Source organism: Echinops telfairi, unplaced genomic scaffold (genome assembly GCF_000313985.2).
Source record: "Echinops telfairi isolate 266 unplaced genomic scaffold, ASM31398v2 ScPeMD7_11;HRSCAF=52, whole genome shotgun sequence".
NCBI lineage: Eukaryota > Metazoa > Chordata > Mammalia > Afrosoricida > Tenrecidae > Echinops > Echinops telfairi.
Window position 1 is genome coordinate 1821030 of NW_022103908.1, and position 22815 is coordinate 1843844.

At 42.2% G+C, this 22815-nt stretch overlaps 1 protein-coding gene across 1 annotated transcript in view; it reads right to left on the reverse strand.

Annotated features, from left to right (window-relative positions):
* The window catches only part of COG6 (component of oligomeric golgi complex 6), an 84314-nt gene that overhangs the window by 51419 nt on the left and 10080 nt on the right, over nt 1-22815 (reverse strand). The window contains exons 3-7 of the mRNA XM_004711269.4: nt 22643-22701; nt 16100-16211; nt 12634-12716; nt 12228-12298; nt 9481-9574 (exon numbers count right to left, since the gene is read on the reverse strand). Coding sequence (XP_004711326.1) covers nt 9481-9574; nt 12228-12298; nt 12634-12716; nt 16100-16211; nt 22643-22701 — 419 coding nt within the window. The remainder of the gene's footprint in view (nt 1-9480; nt 9575-12227; nt 12299-12633; nt 12717-16099; nt 16212-22642; nt 22702-22815) is intronic.

Consider the following 22815-nt stretch of genomic DNA (forward strand, 5'->3'; position numbering starts at 1 on the left):
CAAGTCCCCTGAGCTGTGTGGCTGTGCGCAAGCAGCACTGGGGAATAGGTGGTCTCTGTTATGTTCTTAATGAGACAGGATTCGTGGAAGGTGTGCTGAGTCAATCTCTTATAAAGTGTAAAAAGAACAGATTAGGGAAGCCGAGATGGTGGGGGAGACAGATGTCAAGCTCAAAGAAAAACAAGTAGGAGCCAAAGCTCAAAAGAGACAAGGACCTTCCTTCCAGGCCAACAGAGAAAGCCTGGAGCCAGTGCAGGCTTCTAACTTCCTAACCTGTGTGAAAATAAGGTTTTATTAGTGAAAGGTACCCACCTGAAGTAATTCTGCTATAGCAGTACTTGATAACTAAGATAATAGCTATCACACAAACTTTGCCAATTCAACGTTTCACAGGTGCACAACTGAGATCTATTACACTAACCAGCTGTACCACACTAGCCATAATTAACACAACTGTAAACAGAGACTCGGTGCTTTATGAGCAAGCACTCACTTCTCCACAGCCCCCTCCAGATGCTGGTACTCACTAATACATGCTAGTCTCTATCCATTTGCCTATCCTTGCCTTTTTACATGTGAAGTCCTTTTGCAATGGGCTATTCACTCAGCATAATGTCTTCAAGCTCCATCCATGGTGTGATAGGTATCAGGCCCTCACTTATCTTCGTGGGTGGGTAATATTCCATTGCGTGTGTGTGCCACACTTTACTTATGCCTTCCTTCATCCAGTGACGGGCACTGAGGGTGTTTCCACTGTTTGGTTCCAGTGAATAGTGTTGCAATGAACACTGGTAAACAGGTATCTGTTTGTGTCTCTGCCTTCAGGTCCTATGGGCATATGCCTTAAAGTGCAATTGCTGGGCCACGAGGTAGTTCTAGTTTTAAGTTTTTGGAGAAACTGCTACACTATTTTCTGCAACAGCTGCATATTTATTTGTTTTCTCATCAACAATGGATAAGGATTCCAATTTCCCCACAGCCTCACCATTATAAGCTATTTTTGCTTTTCCCACCATAGCCATCCTAGTGGGAGTAAAACTTGTATCATTCTAGCTCAATGTGCATATTTCTACGACTCATGGGCAGATTCTACTAATTTCCACTGTTGACACAGTGGTTAAAGCACTCGGCGGCTAACTGAAAGACAGGCAGTTTGAGCCTACCAGCCACTGCACACGAGGAAGACGAAGCATTCTGCTTCCATAAGGATTGACAATCTTAGCAGCAACACGGAGCAGTTCTATTCTGCCCAGTAAGAGCAGAGTGAACTCGGTGGCAGTGAGCCTCGTGTGGGTTTAGGAGGACTAATGGCTTTGAGCATATTTTCATGTGTCTGATGACATGTGGGTTCCCCTTTGATGAAATGTCTGTTTTAAAGATGCTGCCTGTTTTCTGATTAGGTTATTTACATCTTTGTCGATAAGTTGTTAAAGTTTTATAAATACTTTGGCTTTCATATTCTTATGTTTAATTTCAATAAAGAAAACAGCAAAGTGGCCCATTGACATAGATTTCTAGAAATCTGAATCTTTCTTAAGGGTGTACACTATTAACTATGGTGCAGTATTCTGTGTGTGTGTGTGTGTGTGTGTGTGTGCAGCTAAAAGGTAAGAACTTTAAAAATTCTCATGCTGACATATTTGTATAGTAAACATAAAATGCGGTATCAAGTAAAATTTGTTAAACTGCATTACTGTCTTGTACTCCTTTTCTTTTTTGAGAAACTATTGAGAAGAAAAACGCTAACGTATTTTTTCTCTTAAATTATAATTTTGTTTAATGGATAAGGGATATTGTTTAAAATGCTTACCTTACTTAATTTTATGAAATAATCTTATTCTCAGACATCTACAAATCATAGCAAAAAAAAAAATCCACTAAGTATTAGCTTTTTGATTAGATAACAATAGCCCTCACTCGCGAGGAGCCTTGGTGGTATAGTTGTTAAACACTGGGCTGCAATCTGCAAGGTCAACAGTTCAAAACCACCAGACATGCCTCAGGAGAAAGATGGGGCTTTCTACTCCTGGTAAAGAGTTATAGTATCAAAAACTCAACAGGGGCAGTTCTACCCTGTCTTATAGGGTCCTGATGACCAGCATCAACCCAATGGCACTGAGTGAGCCCTCACTCCCAAGACCCTACTGATCACAGTAAGATGCTTACATGGCATCATTCCTTTCTCTGGGGCTCATTATAGTGAGCACAAGTTTGATTCGAAACAAGTGAAGCCACTGGTGTTCTCAACGGGTAGGGAGACGATCCAGCCTAGCAGACACTGGAATGTATGGTAATGAGCAATATCGATGCCAATTTTTCTGCAGAAATACATTTGGTTATAAAACAGCATAAGCTACAATGAGCTCCAGCAACAATAACATCTATAGATATGAAACATCTTTTCTCAAATATGAAAGAAAACTTATTTGATCAAAAACTCCATTGGCCAATAAGGGTAAAAAATGCAATGCCTATTAACATGATTTAATGTTAAAAGTATATAAATATACCTACAGTTAAAAATCAGAATTTTAAAACTCCTATTTTCATTAAGCATAGCTGTATCAAACTTTTGATTCAAGGGCAGATGAAAAGATAAAAGAATAGTTGAATCCACTCTTAACTAATGCAACTGATAATGAAAAACATCAGTTTTGAACATGTAAGCTCACTCATAAGAAATTTATATCCTGAAATCATCAGTTTTTAATTCCTACTTAAAATAAATTTCCTTTTAAAGAAAAATCAGTACTTGATTATTAAAGTTAAAAATACATTAGCATTCCAGTTATATACTACATATGAAGAATTCAGCATGGCAACTTTCTCCAATTAATTCAATAATTTGACATTTTCTTTGCACATGATTCCTCCAAATCAAACCAAACTCACTGCCATTGACTGAGCGGATGCCCTACAATTTAGAACTGACAGTGAAACCTTACTCACTACTTAAACTAATTCATACACTGCCCTCTGGTGGCTAATTTTTTTTCTCTTCTCTCTGGGTAATTTATTTTCAGGAATAGGTCAGCAGGCCCTTCTTCCTACGTCTGTATTCCTCTAGGCGTTCCGCTAACACTTCACATGCTGCTCATCTCTGGAACTCGGTGGCACAGCTTCCGGCATCACAGCAAAACTGGAGCTCCCCCAGGACAGGAAACTCCCGGAGAAGGGGCAGGGGAGAGTTGGCCCATGAGTCTCATGAGCAGCAGCCGAACAGTCTGATCTCGTAACAGCAGTTGAGCCGCTCGCTGGGAAGACATGCAATATACAACTGGGAAGGGCTCCTCCCTCCTAAGGACCTAGCTGGAATAACTCTGGGGGCTTTCACATGATAATAGGGCACAAATCAAAAGGAAATTAAACAGCTGGAAACAGCCATGACTTATCAAATGTGAAATGCACAAGCAGACTCATTGCCATCAAGTTGATGCCAACTCATACAGTCCTACAGGACAGGACAGACTGCCCTTGTGACTTTCTGAGACTGTAACTCTTCACAGGAGTAGAAAGTCCCCTGTTCCCCCAAGGAGTTGGTGGTGTTGCAGCCCAACGTGTCAGCTCTACACCACCAGGGTTCCCCACACGAAGCACGATTCTAGGGAATTGCAACCTGCAAAGAAGTGGGCACAGACACATCAGTGAGGGGAATGGACTGGAACTAGCCATTATGAATCAGACAGTCAGTCATATGGTCTACTGTACCAGCAAAGACACACTGAAGAGGAGCGAATGGTGTCAAATTCATGGCCACAGGGAATGTGTGAAGGTCTATCCTGAATCACAGTGCTGTCAGTGATGGGGCAATATCCATCCACACAGAGGGAAGACCGTTTAATACGACTTGTGCAGGTTTACATACCAGCCACTCCACCAATGTCAAAGGGGAAGAAATTGAATATTTCCCCCCAACTTCTAGTCTGAAATTGATCAAAAATGCCTTCATAATTACTGGTGACTGGAATATGAAAATTGGAAAGAAAAAAATTGGGAGCTGGAAAACATGGCATGATACCAGACATCACATGGGAAAATTTTGCCAGACCAAACAACTTACTGTATGTACTCGTGTATAAGATAAGTTTTTCAGCACATTTTTAATCAAGTTTTTGTGGTAAAATTAGGTGGCTTGGCTGATATTCAGGTTGGCTTATACTCGAGTGTATAGGTATTCTTTGAAAAGAATAGCATTAATAGTGACTGTACACAAGGACCTCGTCAGATCGTATGATAATTAACTACATATTTGGAAGGAGGCCCAGTGATCAGAAAAAGGCAAGAGTCTGATGGAGAAACGGGCAGCCAATTGTTCATGTGCAAGTTCAAATGGGAGCTAAAGAAAATTAAAACAAATCCGCAAAGGCCAATCCTCAATTTAGAGAATATCTCAAGAAGGGACCTGACACATCGGACACTGATAACTGAAGACCAGAGGAGCGGTGGGATGGCATATAGGACAACATACCCGAAGAAACCAAAGACGAATAAAAAGACAGAAAAGGGCAAACAAGGATGTCAGAAGAGACTCCAAAACGTGTCACTGAGCAGCAAAAGTAGCTAAAGCAAATGGAAGAAATGGTGTAAAGAGCTGAACAGAATATTTCAAAGGGCAGTTTGAGAAAACAAAGTATTATAATTGAATGTGCAGATCTAGGGTAGAGAACCAAAAGAGAAGAATAAGCTACACAATTCTCAAGCTGAAAGAACTGGAAAAACATTCAAGCCTCGAGTTGACATACTGAAAGATTCTATGGGTAAAATACTGAAAGGCACAGAGAGCCCAAAAGAAACAGAAGAAATACACAGTCACTGTACCAAGAATGGTCAAGGCTCAACCACTCAGAAGGTAGCCTAGGAACAAGAACCCGTGGTACTAAAGAAAGTCTACGCCGCAATGAAGGTATCGGGAAGAACAAGGCCCCAAGAACAGAAAGAAAACCAACTGAGATGTTTCCATAAACACATGCAGCCCAGGATGTCCTCTCCCACCTATGGCAAGAAATTGAGAACACAGTTACTTACCTGGCCAAATGACTGGAAGAGATCCATAGAATGCCCAGTCCAAAGAAAGCGACCCAACAGAAGGCGGAAAGTATCAAACCACCTCATTCGTATCACATGCAAGGAAAACTTCCTGGCGGTAATTCAAAAGCAGTTACAGCAGTACATCGACAGGGAACTAACTCCCAGAAATTCAAACAGGATTCAGAAGATGACCGGGGCTCCCACTGCTAATATCACATGGATTCTGGCTGAAAAGACAGAATCCCAGAAAGATCTTTTCCTGACAGTGCAAACGTATTTGACTGGAGGGATAACACTGTAAAGAACAGAAATTCCACAAAACGTCATTGTGCTCACGTACAACCTGCACATGGACAGTTGTTCCAACAGAAGAAGGGCGTACTGTATGGTTTTAAGTCAGGTGTGTGTCAGGGTTGTGTCCTCTCACCATACTTATTCAGTCTGTCTGCTGAGCAAATCATCCAAGAAGCTGGACTATATGCGGGCACCAGAACTGGAGGACGGCTCATTAACTACCTGTGATATGCAGACGGCGCCCCTTGCTGCTGAAACTCGTGAGGACTTGAAGCACCTCCTGACGAGGACGAGACTACACCTTTCAGTATGGACCACTGGTGAGAGCGGTAATACCGGGAGGGGGGAGGGAAGGTGGGGTAGAAAGGGGGAACCGATCACAAGGATCTACATATAACCTCCTCCCTGGGGATGGACAAAAGAAAAGTGGGTGAAGGGAAACGTTGGACAGTGTAAGTCATGACAAAATAATAATAATTTATAAATTATCTAGGGTTCATGAGGCAGGAGGAGTATGGAGGGAGGAGCTGATACCAAGGGCTCAAGTAGAAAGAAAATGTTTCGAGAATGATGATGGCAACAAATGTACAAATGTGCTTGACACAATGGATGGATGTATGGGTTGTAGGAAGAGTTGTACGAGCCCCCAATAAAATGATAAAAAAAAGAAGAAGAAGAAGGACTAGTCCCCAGTGCAGTAGAGGGCCGGTGGACACAGAGGGACCGTCAACAAGTGGGACTGGCAGTGGCTGCAACAAGGGCCTGAGCACAGCAGTGACTGTGGGGAAGATGCAGGTCCAGGCAGTGTTCCTCTGGTTGTACATGGGGCCTCTGTGAGTTGGAACCAATTTGATGGCACCTAACAAAAACAATAGCCACCACTCTGAAAACAAGTACAAGGTTATAAAGATCAGATTTATGGACTACACCCACTTGCACTTTCATCTTATGTAGATTTCCCCTCACTCTGAAACAATTAGGAGGCCTGATGGCATTATCGAGTAAGCTTGGGAATGCTAATCTCAAGGGATGTGGTTCAAACCCATCAGCTGCTCTGCAGTGGAATGATGTGGCTTTCTGCGCCCGTGAAGATTCACAGCCTTGAAAACCACATGCAGGGTCACTACAGTTCAGAATCGACGCCATAGCAGTGGGTTTGGATTGGTAGAAACAATTGAGCCAGTCCCTACTTGAAGCCAACTATCACCATCATTTTCACTCACCGCATACGCAGCTTTCAAATCACCAAAAAGGCTTCAAGCCTTTTCTTGCAGTGACCAGACACCTACTGCTGCTGAATCAACTCCTCACAGTGGCGCTACACAACAAGGTGGAACTGCCTCTGGAAGCGGACTAGGGGACTTCAACTGCCAGTCTTTTGCTGAGCATCCGAGCCCTTTCATCTCTCTATTTCCAGGGGCTCCAACTGTGCACTATCAAAAAACACCACCCTCACTGCCTTGACTTGATGCCAACTCACGGCGACCCTTCAGGACAGGGTGGAGCGGCCCCTTGTGAGTTTCCAAGACTGACACTCTTCACGGGAATAGAAAGGCCCGTCGTCCTCCCCCTTTCTGCACTACAGTGTGGCTAAAGAAGTACCTTACCCACCTGTTCTGACTCAATGACAGATTCCCCTCCAAGACAGTTAGTAATGGATCTCACTGGTAACCGGGGAATGCTTAAAGGCCAACACTATCTTTAAAGAAACCCTTATGGTGCTGTGAGCTGAAAAATCAAGTTCTAGCTGCAAGGTCCGCTGTTCAAACCCAGGCTGTCTGCTCCCATAGACTCTGAAACCCTCTGTATATAGTCGCTATGATGGCAGTGGGTTTTTTCTGATTTGGCTCACTTTGAATATATGAGCTATCTTCATCAACTAAAATGAGGCTTCAAAAGGGTAGTGAAAAAAAATCCAATATCCCATGAACTTTTGGAAGCTCCCTCATAGTCCTGAAAACCTACTCCTTCAGCACTCAATTTCCAAATTCCTCTCAAAATCTTCCATTTTCAATTCATGGCAGCGCTACATGTGTGACAGCAGAATTACACTTCGCAGTTTTCAATGGCGGATTTTGGGGAACTTTCTTCTACAATGCTTCTGGGTGGCTGGAACCTTCAGCCCTTAGGTTAGCAGCCAAGCATATTCATTGTGAGTACCACCATTTGCACAAGTGCCCCATCCCTGTCATTTAGCCTCGCAAGTACATCTTTGTCTCTCTACTAGAGCTCTACTCTTTAAGCATGGTCCAGGGCTGTAGTTTAAGCTTTCAATGCACCTTTTCATTCTCATTGCCTTTCAAAGTAAAAATAATAGTTAATCCACTGTGTGCGCCAAGCCCTCGTGTGAATGATCCAGTTTAAACTGCACCACAGCCCGGTAAGACAGGCACTATCATTATCATCATCTTATAGCTAAGGGACGTGAGGCTCACAAGTGTTCAAGCCCTTGTCAAATACAATTACTCTTTGATACTCTTCGATTACACAAATATAAATGTCTATGGATTTGTTTCTCTACTCAACCTGGACTAACACACCTTAAATTGAAAGGGCTGGGGAAGGCAATTCCAAAGTGGATACAATTGGGCTGCTAGAACAATAGGGGACATTGACTTATCACATATACAGAGGCTTCAAAAAGATTGGGGTAGCAGGGGGGTGGGGATCGATTATCTTCTCAGTCCATTTTACCAAGACCTTAGCAAAGCCCTTTCTTACATACACAACATTCAAGGCTCTCCTTTGCTACTAGTCCAATAGCCACGGCAAACTCCTGCAGTTAATTTCCTGAAGACACGTGTTTTCTCAGTTCTCATCCTTATGCATACTGTTCTCTCAACCTGAGTGTCCCGTTCTCTCTTCTCTTCCTGGCAAAGGCCTCTGCAGCCTCCCGATGGGGAGCTTTCTCTGAGCTCATCCCCTCTGCCTACCCCGAACTACTAGCGCCAAACTGCACAATGCCACGGCACTTGGGACAAACTCTGGAATGCCACTTACGTATTCCATTGAAGTGAAGTTCGGATAGATCTGCTTCAGTAAGCTATCACAATTTGAGCAGAATTTTACTGATATTATAGAGCCGACACAACTGTCTCAGCATTTGTGTTCTGAAACTTGATTCTAGGAGACATACAGCTCCAATTGGTAGCCTTCGTGGTGTAGTTAGTGGGTTACTTGGTAGGTTGCTAACTGCAAAGTCAGCAGTTCAAAACCACCAGTCGCTCTCTGGGAGAAAGATGAGGCATTCTACTCCCCGACAAAATTACAGTCCCAGACACCCACAAGGGGGAGTCTACCTTCTCCAATAAGGTCACTATGAGTGGGAACTATAGAGTCACTATAGGGTCCTATAGGGTCACTATGAATGGGAACTGCCGTGTGGCAGTGAGTGAGTGTGAGTGAACGTTCCAGTCGGGGGAATGGGGAAATCCTCTGCAAACACTATCAGACGCATCTGAGAGACATGAGTCAGGGCGGGACTAAATGTCTATGTGGAAGCTGCCTGGCTTTCTGATCCCTGAATTATATCACCTTTCCGGTGATCTCTCTAATGATCATGTTCATGTTATTCTAGGCATTACAGAAAACATGTTTAATTTTAGTTTTTATGAGAAACAAAAGAATGAAATTGAAATACAGAATTGTGTGTGTATGTGAATAACGCACAGGATGTTTAGCAACACATCACCACATATCCATGGCTGGCAGACTATCCAAGTCCCCAGTCCCTCTCTTCTCTTGCATATTGTTAATAGGAGACTGCATCCTAGTTTCTTCTTCCATCTCTGGGGAATTACATCTCTCAGTCCCCATTTGGCCTCCTCTCTCCAGGGCAGAGTTGATAAAGATATTTTAATTATAATTCCTAGCTAGTTAATAAAATGAGGGGTTGGGGGGAAGCCCCTTATCTCCACATAAACAAGAGGCCTGAAATATAAGGCGCCTGTCTTTTCCCACCATTTCAGAGTCTACAGTATGAGATATGCAAATAAGTTGATATTCCAATGATAGGCATACAATGAGGTGAAAATACCAGTGAATTCTCATAGATCTTGCTCACACTACAGCATATGAATATGGGAACACTGGGAATTAATGCAGATGAGCAAAGAGAAGGTAGGTTTATCTTTTTGTCATTAGGAAAACGTCACCCACTTGTATAAGACAGGTCGGTCCTGCAGGGCTTCCATGGCCTCAGTCAGTACTGGGGATATGTCACATGACTCTTGTGTCAATGCTCTGCATTCACCTGGAAAACAATGAATATTGTAACTCCTTTTTCAATAAAGCTTGTTCCTTATCATGCCCACTGTAGACACTGGAATTAAAATCTATAGAAAATATCACATTCTGAAACATCTGCTTGGGAAAAGCCAAGAGACTCTGCCAATCAGAAACTAGTTTGTGCCGCCATCTAAACAAAGGCTCACTTCAACGTGCATATCACTTTCAACAGTCACTTGGGCCACCTGGTACCACCCCAAGCCTCCGTTTACTATTGTAACAGTCTACAGCTGGGAAAACACTGACAGAGACAGAGTCGCATGGCAGTGCACTCGGTGCAGTGGGCAAGAGGCGATACTAAAATCACATTGCCTGTTTCTTTCCTCAGGGACCGATGTTACAGTAGCTTGCAAAAATCATTTCTGGGGCTCAATAACATGCGGCAGTAAAACTTTAATTTCAAAACAGTCTGGATTTAAAACTCTTTGAAACAGCCTCTAAGCTTACAGTTTATTTTACTATTCTAATTTTATCCAAGGGAGTCCTGGTGGCGTAGTGGGCTATGCCTTGGGCTGCTAACTGCAAGGTCAGCAGTTCCAAACCAACAGCTGCTCCATGGGAAACGAGGCGGCTTTCTCCTTCCACAACTAAGGACTGTCTCGGGAACCTGCAGGAGCAGTTCTACCTGGCCTGTCCTCCAGGTTGCTGAGTCAGACTCGACTCAATGGCAGCGAGTGAGAATTGTACCCACACATTTAGAGCCTACTTGGAAATACCTAACTTTTTGATATGGGAGAACTTCAGAGTAGTGGTGTATTTAACTGAGGGGTGAAAAAAAACATATGCATGTGGAATTAAAGATATCTTAAAATGGCTTCTTGGTAGAAAGGCTTTCTACTCCCATAAACAGTTACAGTCTTGAAAACTCAAAGGGCAGTGCTACCCTGCCTTATTACAGATAGAGTCGCTATGAGTCAGCATCGACTCAAAGGCAGTGAGTGTTTTGGTTTAAAATGACTTCTTAGTCCCTATGAGTGAGAAACCCACTATTTGGAATCTTTATGGTAGATGCCATGCAAACACAAAGAAATGTGAGGCGGTGTCCTTACCTTAACAAAGTAGTGTGCTACTAAACTATCAATAAATATTTCCAGAAATATGTGTCCAGAGATGGGAAATGACACCGTGATCCAATGTAGTCTGGAAAGCTCCAGGAAAGTATAGCATTGCGCTCAATCTTAAAGGCTGAGCTCAAATGTGGATGCAGAGAAAGCCAGACGACAGGAGTCCAGACAGGAGAAATCCGTGTGAACAAGAAGAGCAGCAAAGGAACAAGCTTCTGGAACTGGACAGGACGCCATGTGAATGGAACCAACACAGCGCTGGTGCCACTGGCTGACCGGGTCTAACCCTAACTGCTTCCCATAGGCAGGTGGTAGCGCCAGTCAAAGGACCGTTCTCCCGCACCATGCTTATTGGTTGGAACTGTTGTTAACAGGCCACTTCTTTAAGCAGTCTATCAAAACGTTTTAAAACAAAAGCATGCACATATTAGCTAAGGCAAATAAACCACTGGTGGTGGGGAGAATAGCACCCCAAAGATGCCAAGACCATCATCCCGGAACACGTGTGTTTCCTCACATTACTTTGTAGGTGGAATTAAGATCATATACCTTACACTAGACAGAGTACATTGGATGATCCACTTGACCCCCGTAAGCCCCATAAACCTGTTAAGAACTTGGCTGATAAGAGATTGAATGAGAGAGACACGACTGAAAAAAAGACAGCAGAGTCTTAAGAGAAACTGACCCTCTGTGGCGGGCTTTGAAGATGGAAGCAGAGCACCACAAGCCAAGGAGTGCTGGTGGTCTCTAAAAGCTGGAGGCCCTCAGAAAGGAAAGGCTGCTCTCAGTCCAGCAGCCTCAAGAGACTAAGATTTGCCAACAACCTGAACGGGCTTCCCTCAGGCCTTCAGGAGAGAAGCCCTGACAACATGTTGGTTTTAGGCTAATGAGACTCATGTCTGATTTCTGGCCTACCACTATTAGACAAGGCATCAAGGTGGGGTTAAGCAGTCAGCTTACAGTGATTCGTTACTTGCTATAGCAACAGAAAGAGCCCAGAGCCCCAGTGGTATAGCAGTTATGTGTTGGGCGCCTAACCACAAGGTCAGCTGTTCAAAACTATCAGCCCTTCCACAGGAGAAATATGAGGCTTTCTACTCCCACAAACAATTACATTCTCGGAATCCCAAAGGGACAATTCCAACCTGCTCTATAGAGTTGCCATGAATTAAAATTGACTCAATGGTGAGGTGGGATTATTTTTTTTTAGGTAATACAAAAGTGATCCACCATTTATAATAGTTATGTCATAATAAGACATAATCTTAGGCAGAAATTCTATCTGGATTTCTTTGGTTTTCATTACCACCTTGAATCAAGCACAGGGCTTGCTTGTAGATGCTCAGAATATAAATACAGAGCACACTATGTTCGATGTAAAGTGTGTTTTTAAATATGTTTCTTTTCACTAAGATCAAACAGTGATAATACATAAAGATCAAGTGAAATTAAAAAGCCAATCATTAACATTTATGAACCTTTACCACATGTTTTATATATAGATATAAACCAACACACACACACACACACACACACACACGTCTAACTTACTTTGAGCCCATCGGTAAAGTCTTTCATAAGCTGTTTCTTGAAGCAAGGCCATCTGCTCCATAATTTCTAAACTGAAAAAATACATATATAGATTCATTACAATTTAAACTTTTAGCCGGGAGCTACAGGGAAACACTTAGTTGGTTTAATTACAGGACAATTTTGTTACAGTATATAAATGTCTTATTTTGTGAAATCACTTTTCAAAAGCCTTTTCAATTAAAGGACTGTCGAATTTTAATACCATCACTGCTGTTTGACTCTAGACATACTAGGTATACTTTCCCTTACCCAAAGACAAACAGAGCCTAAACTCCGCATCCCAGAGTTTCCAAAAGGAACACTGGATGTCTCTAAAGTTCTGCAAGTAAAGGAGAAGTGTAATCATTCTGCACCTGTTACTCACCCGGCTGTCTGCTGGTTTGTCCGCAACAGAACTTTGACGTCATTATGGATCTGTTTCACTCTTCCCAATGCTTTGAAAAAATCCTGAAAATTAACAGACTTTAATATTCCTATTTTTAAAATATTCCTTTGTTTAAAGAATAAAAGCACACGTTATTCTAACTGAAATTTTACTACAAGAGGAAAACAAATCATATTGCCGATTCTAATGAAGCCTTCGCATGCTGACCTTTACCTTTTAAAGAGTGAAATATGTACTTATTCATATTTTAGAATATATGCTATTTCAAAGCCAGTGATATGTTAGTGAAAGAACTGCAAACTAAGGATAATTATAGAAAGCACAATGAACTATGTACATATTTCATGGTGTAAAGAAGCACGGCATTGTTATCACCAAGATAATGCATCACACAGCTTTTATGTACACTTGTTCTTCCCTCCTGAGGTTCTTAATTAAATATCAACTTGATAAACAATGTAGGGGTGGAGTCTAGCCTGCCAATCAGGTCACAGCCTGATGATGCCTGCTTGTAGGCGTGACCTTCTCATGAAGATTCTAGGAACTTCCTCTCTTGATTCTGCCATCAGGAGAGGCGGGCCACTCTCTCTCTCTCTCTGCCTTGATCTTCCTAGTGACAAGCCATGCAGAGACTTGCTCAGCCCTGTCACAGTCTCTATCTCTGCTTCACCTTCCTGTGGAAGAGCCACACTTGGAGAGTTGGAGGAGTCACGTAAAAACTCCCACCAGTGCTAAGATGCTTCTACTGCCATTGACTCCACAAGACTTTCACCCACTGGCCTGTGATCATCTGGCATTCAGCATCAGTGCATGTGTTGTGTGCATCTGAAGTGGAATTTATGGACTAGTATCAGAGTTATGGACTGATATCAGACTTAAGGGCTTGATCTGGATGGGGATGGGATGTTTTCTTGATATCCAATTACTCTTTGATATAAAGCTCTTTCTTATACGTACGAGGAGGTACTCAATAAAAAAAATGGAATCCCCCTTCTACTCTCAAACCCATGTATTTATTTTATTTTACAAAACATCACCTTCAAAGTACTCTCCATGACACTTAATACATTTGTCAAATCTGTGATTCCATTCTTGGAAACATTTTTCAAACTCATCTGTTTGGATGGCTGACAGCACCTCCACCCACCTACCCGTTTTTTCCTTCACCTCTTCTATACCATCAAATCACTGTCCTTTCATGTCCCTCTTCATTCATGGAAACAAAAAGAAGTCGCATGGAGCAAGGTTAGGTGAGTCAGGTGCGTGGACTAAGAGAGGAATGCTGGTTTTTTTGCCCAAAACTTGCACACTGAGATGGCTGCAAGAACAGGTGCATTGTGGTGGTGGCAAAACTGGCCCCCCATTTGCCACAAACCAGGCTTTTTTTGTCGCACACTTTTAAACAATCTTTTCAGAACCTCTAAATAGAAAGCTTGATTAACAGTCTGATCTGGTGGAACGAACTCCAAATGCATTACAAGTCAACATTTTCATCAGTTCAGGAAGTTGACAGAGGTCCACAATGAGGTTTGTCAATAATCAACATTTCACCTTTTTGAAATTAGAAAACCACTCAGATAATTGAGTTTTTCCCATAATGCTGTCCTGGTAAGCTGTGTTCAACATCACAAATTCATAGCCACATGCTGCTGTCTTAAATCAGCCATCACAAAAAACAAGGTTCAAGCAAAACGCTTTCACGAAAAAAATCACCGTGACCACAGAGAACCTTCCCAGGTGACGCCACCAGGTGCACTAACTCAGAGGGAGTTGCTTGATGCTCACCTGGAGGGAAAAATGAATACTACAAAAGCTCCACCCAGCGGAGCTTTCTTCCATTTTTGGCTTGTTTATTTGGGGGGGTACCTGCTTATAGATGAGTGTCCCTAGATTTGTTTCTCTAGTCAACCAGGCCTAACACACCTCCTATCCAAGAACCCATTATAAGGATGGATGCATAAAAATGGCACATTAAATACGCAGCTGACTGATGCTGACCATCAACTGGAGCCTTGTGTTTCCAAGCAGCCACAGATAGAGTATCAAACATGAACAGAATGCATATTCTTTGTTTTTCATATGACATGTTACCAGGAAGGGCCAGTCTCTAGAAAATAGTATCATGCTTGGAACAGAAGGTCAGCAAAAAGGTGGAAGACTCAATGAGATGGAATTTCAGAGCAGAACACCCATGGGCTCTAACCTAAGAATGCTGGTGAGGAGGGTGCAGGGCTGGGCAGTGTAGTGTCTGTCATGCACGGGATCAATTATGAGTCGGAACCAATATGTAGGTTTCCTCACAGCAATAATCCCAAAGCTGGAGCCTCCTCCTCTACTCCCCTCTACCAAGTGAAGACAGGTGAGATGGCAAATATTTCAAAGTTCCTTGAAGGATATGGAAGAAGTAATTTTTCCTACCAAATCCTCTCACCCCCATAACTTCTTACACCCAAGTGACTGGGGTCTGATTTTTGTCTGAGAAGTAAGATAATAGTGACATCTTTCAAAAGCTTCTCAACAGTACTGCACCTTGACGCCACAGGATAGAATGAGGTCAGTAAGCTTAGATTTATACTCAACCCATTAGCAGACTACAGAACTCCTCTGAATATCTTCAAGGAAAACTAGAAATCAAACTTTCCCCTCATATTAAGAGGCTTCAAGGTTCTAGCAGTGAGTTTGAAAAGATAGGTTAAAAAAAAAATCAATGAAATGAACAATACGCCATTTCTAACGGCAGAAGAAATCCGAAGTTGTAGAGAATGCCATCATACTGCCCAGAGAAAGAGCATTATCACTGTAGTATGAAGAGTAAATTCCACAAAGAGTGTGTGAACTTGTCTATGTGCGGACGGCGAGGGTTGAGGAAGAACAAGAGGCTAAATCCTCACATATTTCAGGATAGAAGATAACTTATTCTTTTAAATGATGATATCTACATAGACTATGTAAAAGCAGCAATTATGAAGGTTGAAAATGGTTCCCAAAGGTTAGAGATGAGAAGTAGAAGCGTTGACTCATGCTTTTTATTATTTTTGGTTGTATTCTTTCATTTGTAAAAAATAGTGCACATGGGGCCCAAACACAGCAACGAATGTGAGGGTGGCGCAGGCCTGGGCAGTGTTTCATTCTGTTGTGTATACGAGGGGGCTTCAAAAGCTTGTGGAAAAAACTGAATTCAAAGCAATGGAACTTTTCCATTGTAGGTTTGCTTTGAGTTGGGGCTCATTGGTCTACAGCTAACAAGACCGACTGCCTGGAAAACATATAAAGCCAAACAAACTCCCGTACGTTTTACCTCTTAATTTCCAAACAAACATAAACCTTTACACCTTTTCAGACCGGGTTATTCTTTGTTGAAATGGGAAAATAAGAATTTATCAGCCATTGCACTGCAGCATCTGTAAGCAGAACGCCTTCAATCGTTATCATGGAAAGCAGGTACCTCAGTAATCGGCCCTTCTCTTGTGCCTCGGAGAAGACTCATTTCATCAGCAGTCAGCTGGAACTTGGATAAGAAGGCATCTGCAACTTGTGCTCTGATCTCTAATCTCTGACTACAATAAAATAAAATTTTAAAAATCAAGCATGTATGTACTTGTATAACTTTAAAACAAATTAGGATTCTGTGGCAAATAATTCAGCTTGGCTCTTTGAGTCTGGTTCTGAAAACAGCCTTGGCAAAGGTAACCCCGTCCCCAGACAACTAGCTTTAGGAGGGATAAAGGGCCAAATGGGTCATGCTCACTCACTGGCTGGATGGCTCATAACTACGTATTAAGGCCCAGCCATGCGTAGTCCCTGAGGTTCCGGTGACTGGAAGCCTTAGGCACTGGAGCCTTCTCTTTGTGCCCCCATGGACCGTGGGGGATGGGTGCAACACGTCCAGGGGGACAATGGAAGCCTCATCATGCAGGAACTTTGTCAGGTCTGCTGGATGCAGCTCTATGTTTGCGTCCTTTCTGCTTATAATAGATGGGTACCCACTGCTCTTGAGTGGATTCCAACTCACATCGACTCTACAGGACAGGGTGGAACTGCCTCTGTATGTTTCCAGGACTGTAAGTCTGTATGGGAGTAGAAAGCTTTATCTTTCTCCTGCAGAGTAACTGGTGGTTTCCAACTGCCAACCTTTCAGTTAGCTGCCCAATATGGAACCTACTGTGCCACCAGGACTCCTGGCAATAAACGAGTAAGGCGTAAGTAATTATAGGTAATCATTTCTGTGAGCCACTCTCTCAAATTACTGAACCCAGCACAGGCAGTGAGAACCAACAGAGGCTGGCATCCGCCTATTCCCACAGGAGCAGGCAGGGCCGGGTCCCACCCTGTGGAGACGCAACTCTTGAGAAGTTGGTGTCAGAGAGAAAGTGCAAGTGAATGGCTGGTGTCCAGATGCTAAGGTGGGAGAGAGGGACTATGAGTTCTCATTTGGGGGGGTGGGAGGGAAGAGTAGCCTTTTGTTAGCTATTTATCCATTCAATCTCTGACAAAATAACTTTTAAAATAAAGATCTAACAAACTGTCAACATGTTCTAGAACCTTGTTTCCACCTCAAATAATGGCAGTTCAAAAGAGGAGCTAATACCAAGGACTCAAACAGAAAGAAACTGTTTAGGAAATGATGATGGGAACTATATACAAATGTGCCTGATAGAAATGATGTGTGGATTGTTATGGATCTGTTAGAGCCCCCCCCTGCAAAATGATTTAAAAAAAAAAAATATTGGCCATTAAATAAGCAAAAGTTGTTGCCGTGCAAAAGAAGAAACACATGCATAAACAGTCCCTGCTTTACAAATCCCAGTCTGTTCCATGTTCCAGACTAGTCCACCTTGTCCTCACAAGGTGATTTTGCAGGAAAGAGATCCGTTACTCCGTTCAATTCATTTCCTCTCAGTCTGTAACTTTTCATGTGAAGGACCTCATAGTGACCCTATAGGTCAGAACAAAACTGCCTGTGGGTTTCCAGACTGTTAACTCTTTACTCGAGTAGAAAGCCCCATCTTTCTCCTGAGGAGCAACTGGTGGTCTTGAACTGCTGACCTTGCTGTTCACAGCACAACAAGTAACCCATTAAGCCACCAGGAATCCTATTGGGCGCTAAGAGTAGGAATTGACTTTCTGGCAGTGAGTGTGTGACATATTCACTACTAATCATGTTTTTATTTTAGGCTAGAAATAGAAGCCAAGAACTTATTTACAAATGTCTTATAAATGCCTAAATCATTTCTCCACTTCCACCTTCCCAACTCTTCTACACACCATCGTAACAATTTTAAAGAATCATTTGAATTCTATTATCTGGATGCAATCCATCTAAATTGTTTAAAAATGGCACACCAGTGTCTAGAAAAAGCCGAGGTCAGATCAGCATCACTAGGAATGTGGAGCTATCTGATCGGACACTGCAGGCAAAATATAGCATCCTCTCTATCTCAGACCTGAAGACAGAAATAAAACGATAAAGCACATCAAAGTCCTCAGTCAACTGCTCCTCCTGACTCACAGAAAAAGCAACACCAAGAGAAGTCCTCTAGGTGGCAGTAACGCTTGGCTCCACTCAAATGTCCAAGTAAACCATCTAATTAAATTTACATAGATTTACCGGGCAAATATCCTCATTTTACTTCCAGACTTTAGGGTAACTGGTTTTGTTTCATACTCTTAAAGATCCAAGATTTAAATTTTTTAAAAATCTCATACAATTCCTTGAGACTGTACATATTAGCCATTCAACTAAACCTTCTAGGGACTTCTTTAGGGTCACTCATTGGAGTAAATCGATAATGTACTCTTATGACGCACAGAGGAAAATTAGGCTCTCTACTTTTGTTCACAGTTCCATTTTTTAGCCCAGCCTAGTATGACACATATTGATCCCTTAACCTTTCAAATTCATTCCAAATAATATGGTTACTTTATCAAAAAGTCAACCCATGAAAAACAGACTTCGAACACCTCAGTTTTTATATCTACAGAAAGAGATGATCCCCAAAAAACTTTTAGTGGTTATTTTGAGGGGGATTCAGAAAGGTCATGGTACAAATTTCATCATCTTTTCATCTCATTTTTCCAAAGACTTTTGGAAGTCCCCCTCATAGTACTAAAACAAGTGTTTATTATCTCAAGATAACTTTTAAAGAACTGATTGAGTCAATTATATTTCTACGATCAATTTAATTTTAGCGTACGCATTATTTCAAGGTAAATGCTCACTACCATTTTGACGGAAAGTTGATTTTAGATGGTTCAGTGGCGTGGGAGGAGTCATGTATTTCATTTGCATAGCTGGGGCCTACAATGTGTACAGCCGGTCCTGTGGTCTGTCTTGGCGGGACAAAAGATGTATCTGACACAGACCTTGCGCCTGACATCACAAATGTCAATGACTTTTGGAAAAGTTCTTATATATGAGAACAAAAATCAAATGAAATGAATCTTAACGTAAATATGTAAATGAATATATAAACTCAGGGAGCACAGGTTCCCAAACTTTTTGGCTTACTTCTCCCTTTTCAGAAAAAAAAAAAAAATTACTCAGCACCCACCTGGGAATTAAAAGTCTTTGTGCAAGTTATTTTAAAAAGAAACGATAGGCACATACATACATTTATCGGACATGTATCATGTATTGTCTATGTATTTGACATAAACAAACGATTTAATCTTCATGAAGCGTCCTGACTTAAGCAAAGCCAGGACAAGGTTTATGAGCCAAGTACTGGCTCTCTTTTTCTTTTGTCTCCCCCTGGAGAGTGCCTCCTTCACACCTTCACTCTACCTGCCAGGCCCGCCTCTACCCAACAACATACAGCCAACAAGAAAAAGCTGAACGGAGTAAAATGCACGTCAGTGCATGAATACATGACTTACTCATATCCAAAACAATACTAATTGAAGCACTGTAATGTCATTTTTCATTCATGATATTGGTAGCTTTTTAATTCTGTGTTAACAAGGGTTTAATAAAATAGGCATGTATACGCACACTGCTAGGTTTACCATCTTGGAGAGAAATTTCTTAACATGCATCAGGACACATTTGAAGTTCATGCTATTTGGCCCATAAATTGAAATTCTAGTAATTTATCCTAAGGAAATCATCTAAAATGCACATAATGATTTTTTAAAATATTTACTAAACCATTATTTTTAGTAATGCAAACAACAATTTCAGAATGGTTAAATGGCGTGTTTTTCACAAGAAAAACATGGCATACGACCATGACAAAGGATGTGTCCCAGAAAGAGAAAACATGGGAGTATGCATCATGGATGAAGTGCCGTGACCAGACGAGTAGGCGAGCTGCAACTCCAGACACTCCATACGCCCCTCCTTCTGGATCCTAAGATCCAACAGGATATAGTTTGCAAACCAAGAGTCTAACCTATTTTAGATGTTTCAATATTCAAAAGCCGGTTCCCTAAATGCAATTTAAAAAAATGCTGCTGCTTTGTGCTATTTGCTAAGCGTGTTTTTAAAATGATGCCGGTACATGTTTTATTGGGTTCGATATATTGCCATGTTTCTCTAAAAGAGTAAAGTTATACTGGTGGCTATCTTAACTGCCTGCAATCATTTCCACTGATTTGCGTCCTCTTACGTGGGTAACTACACCTCTGCGTTCTTTGAAATTCCCCACTGTTTGGAGCTTAGGCTAGAACAAAGAGAACTCCGCTGAGGATTACGGGCTCACTATGAACGAATGCTGGGAGTAATGGACACTGAGGAGCAGGGACCAGGTGCTTGGGATCCTAGATGAAGGAAAGTATTTGTCAAGTTCTTTTGGCCATGACCTATAGTAAGTAGTACATTTCAGTCTGTGAAATAATAACTCAATTTACAAACAAGAAAAACAAATTGGCTTTGTGTCTTGGTTCCTGAGTGACAACCCTTAGAATTTCCTGAGTGACTAAGGTCAGAGCTCTATGGTATAAAATTTCCCAACCACGTCTGAGGATTGACAAGTGAGGGTTGGCTTGGTTAGAAAGACCATCTGGAGCCAGGTATCCGGTAACCCAGGAGACATGCTTTACCACAGTATCCACAGACACGGAGGCCTCAACCAAGACTACCTGGTGAAGCTGTTAAAGGCTTTGAGCAGAGGCTCAATAACTTCCCGGTTAGTGAAGGGAAGATAGTATGCCTCTGCGATATGTAAACTCCATATTTGGGAACCTTTCCAAATCATACATGATGGTCCTAAATTATAAGCCTTTTGATATACTAAATATTTAATCCTAACTATAGTAATTTCTGTGAGTTCCGTCAGCAACCTATCAACTCCAAATGAGTACTGGAGGTCAGCAGGTGAAAGAAGGGAGACCAAGGGCGGCACTCAAGCTCGCAGCTGGCATCCCAAAAGGATCGTGGGAAACACGGAATTTGCAGCCACTAAGGGGGTCATGAGGAATGCTAGTGGTGTAGTGAGTGGGTTACACATTGGGCTGCTAACCCTAACATCAGCAGTTCAAACCCACCAGTTGCTCTGTAGGAGAAAGATGAGGCTGCCTGCTCCCATAAAGATTTAGGGTGCAGTGGTGAAGCACTCCACAGCTAACCAAAAGGTGGGCCTTTCAAACCCTTTAGTGGCTCCACAGGAGAAAAGAGTAGTGATCTGTTCTTAGAGACATGACGGCCTAGGAAATCGACTTGCTCTCACACAACATGCACGTGATACGGCTTTCTCTGAAGGACCGTGTCCTTCTAACTCGGGAGCACTTCCAGCTCTCGAGGGACTGCCAGATTTGCAGCCGGTACCAGGAATGACTGAGAAGTAGAAAGTGGGGAATCTGAGTCATCTTTACATTTGGGGGACTGGATTTATGCTGATTCTAATCCACGAATAGACCATCCCCAGAAACTGAAACAAAAACACCACAAAATACTATTTCCTATTTCATCCTTTCCTATTTCATTTTCTTGTAGGTGAGTAGTGAGCCCATAAGCAACTTTTCAACCTATTGGCCTTAACCTGCAGTTCAAAAACTATTGCTCTTAGTCAGAGGTTGGTCAACTCCTTCTGCAAAGGGTCAGAGAATAGTTAGGCGTTGTAGGCCACATAGAGGTTCTGTTGTAATCACAGAACAGTAAGAAGAGTGAGGTCTTGTTGTTTGCTCTAGAGTTGGAACCTAAGTGCTTCCAAAAGTGTAGTGTTTTCATATTTTTAGTAATTTTTAGTAATAATTCCCACTGTAAGAACAGTGGGAATACAGCCATAAGCAACACATCAACACACAAGCCTGGCTGTGCTCCAGCAAAATTAGATTCACAAAACCCAGGGTGGTCTGGATTTGGCTTGTGGGTGTTGGTCTACCCCATACTCTGTGAGCTCGCCAGTCAAAACAAGCAATTAAGGTAGCAATACCTCCATATTACGGAGGGAATGTTTAGAATACTTGGGCTTCAAGTAAAACACCAACAGGGCTACCGAGTGGCAGGAAAATGCACAGTGAGCTGCCTCCTGATGGGATGTTTTGTCCCCTCCTCCTCCACACAGGAGCGATGCTGTGAGTGCTCGCCACAAACCATCAACAGGACACATTGCACTCACCCTCCTTCGCGCATCCAGTCAAAAGTAATAGTAGTCCTGTTTGTGCAAACTACCAGAGGAGGAACCGATACACTTAACGCTTGATTACAGTAGAGGGGGAGGTAACTGGGTTAACAAAGAAGAGACAATGAACATGTGACAAAAATTAAATTACTAAAAATCTGAAAACACTACACTTCTGGAAGCACTTAGGTTCCAACTCTAGAGCAAACACCAACACCTCACCAACTCGATTACAAAGCAGGGACAATCCCTACCACCCCAAATCACCTTCGTGCTCATCAACCAGTGTTCTTGGGCTTATGTTGTGATTTTGACTAGATTGCATCAATTTTGATTAATTTTTGTTTAACTTTAACGTGGAGTCACCTGGAACTGACTTTCTCCTCTGTCCAGACTCATCTAAAGGTGACTTTATAATGGAAGCTTACCTTTCAGTTTGAAGCTTCGTGGTTTTTACTATTAAATCCTGAGTCTGTTCCTTTGCAGCCTACAATTACAAAAAGAACCTAACATTAGTACAATCCAATTTTACCTCACAAAACTAATGGCACTAATGACTGGCGTTTCAGACTTAACAACAAATAACATCACAGCCCACAAG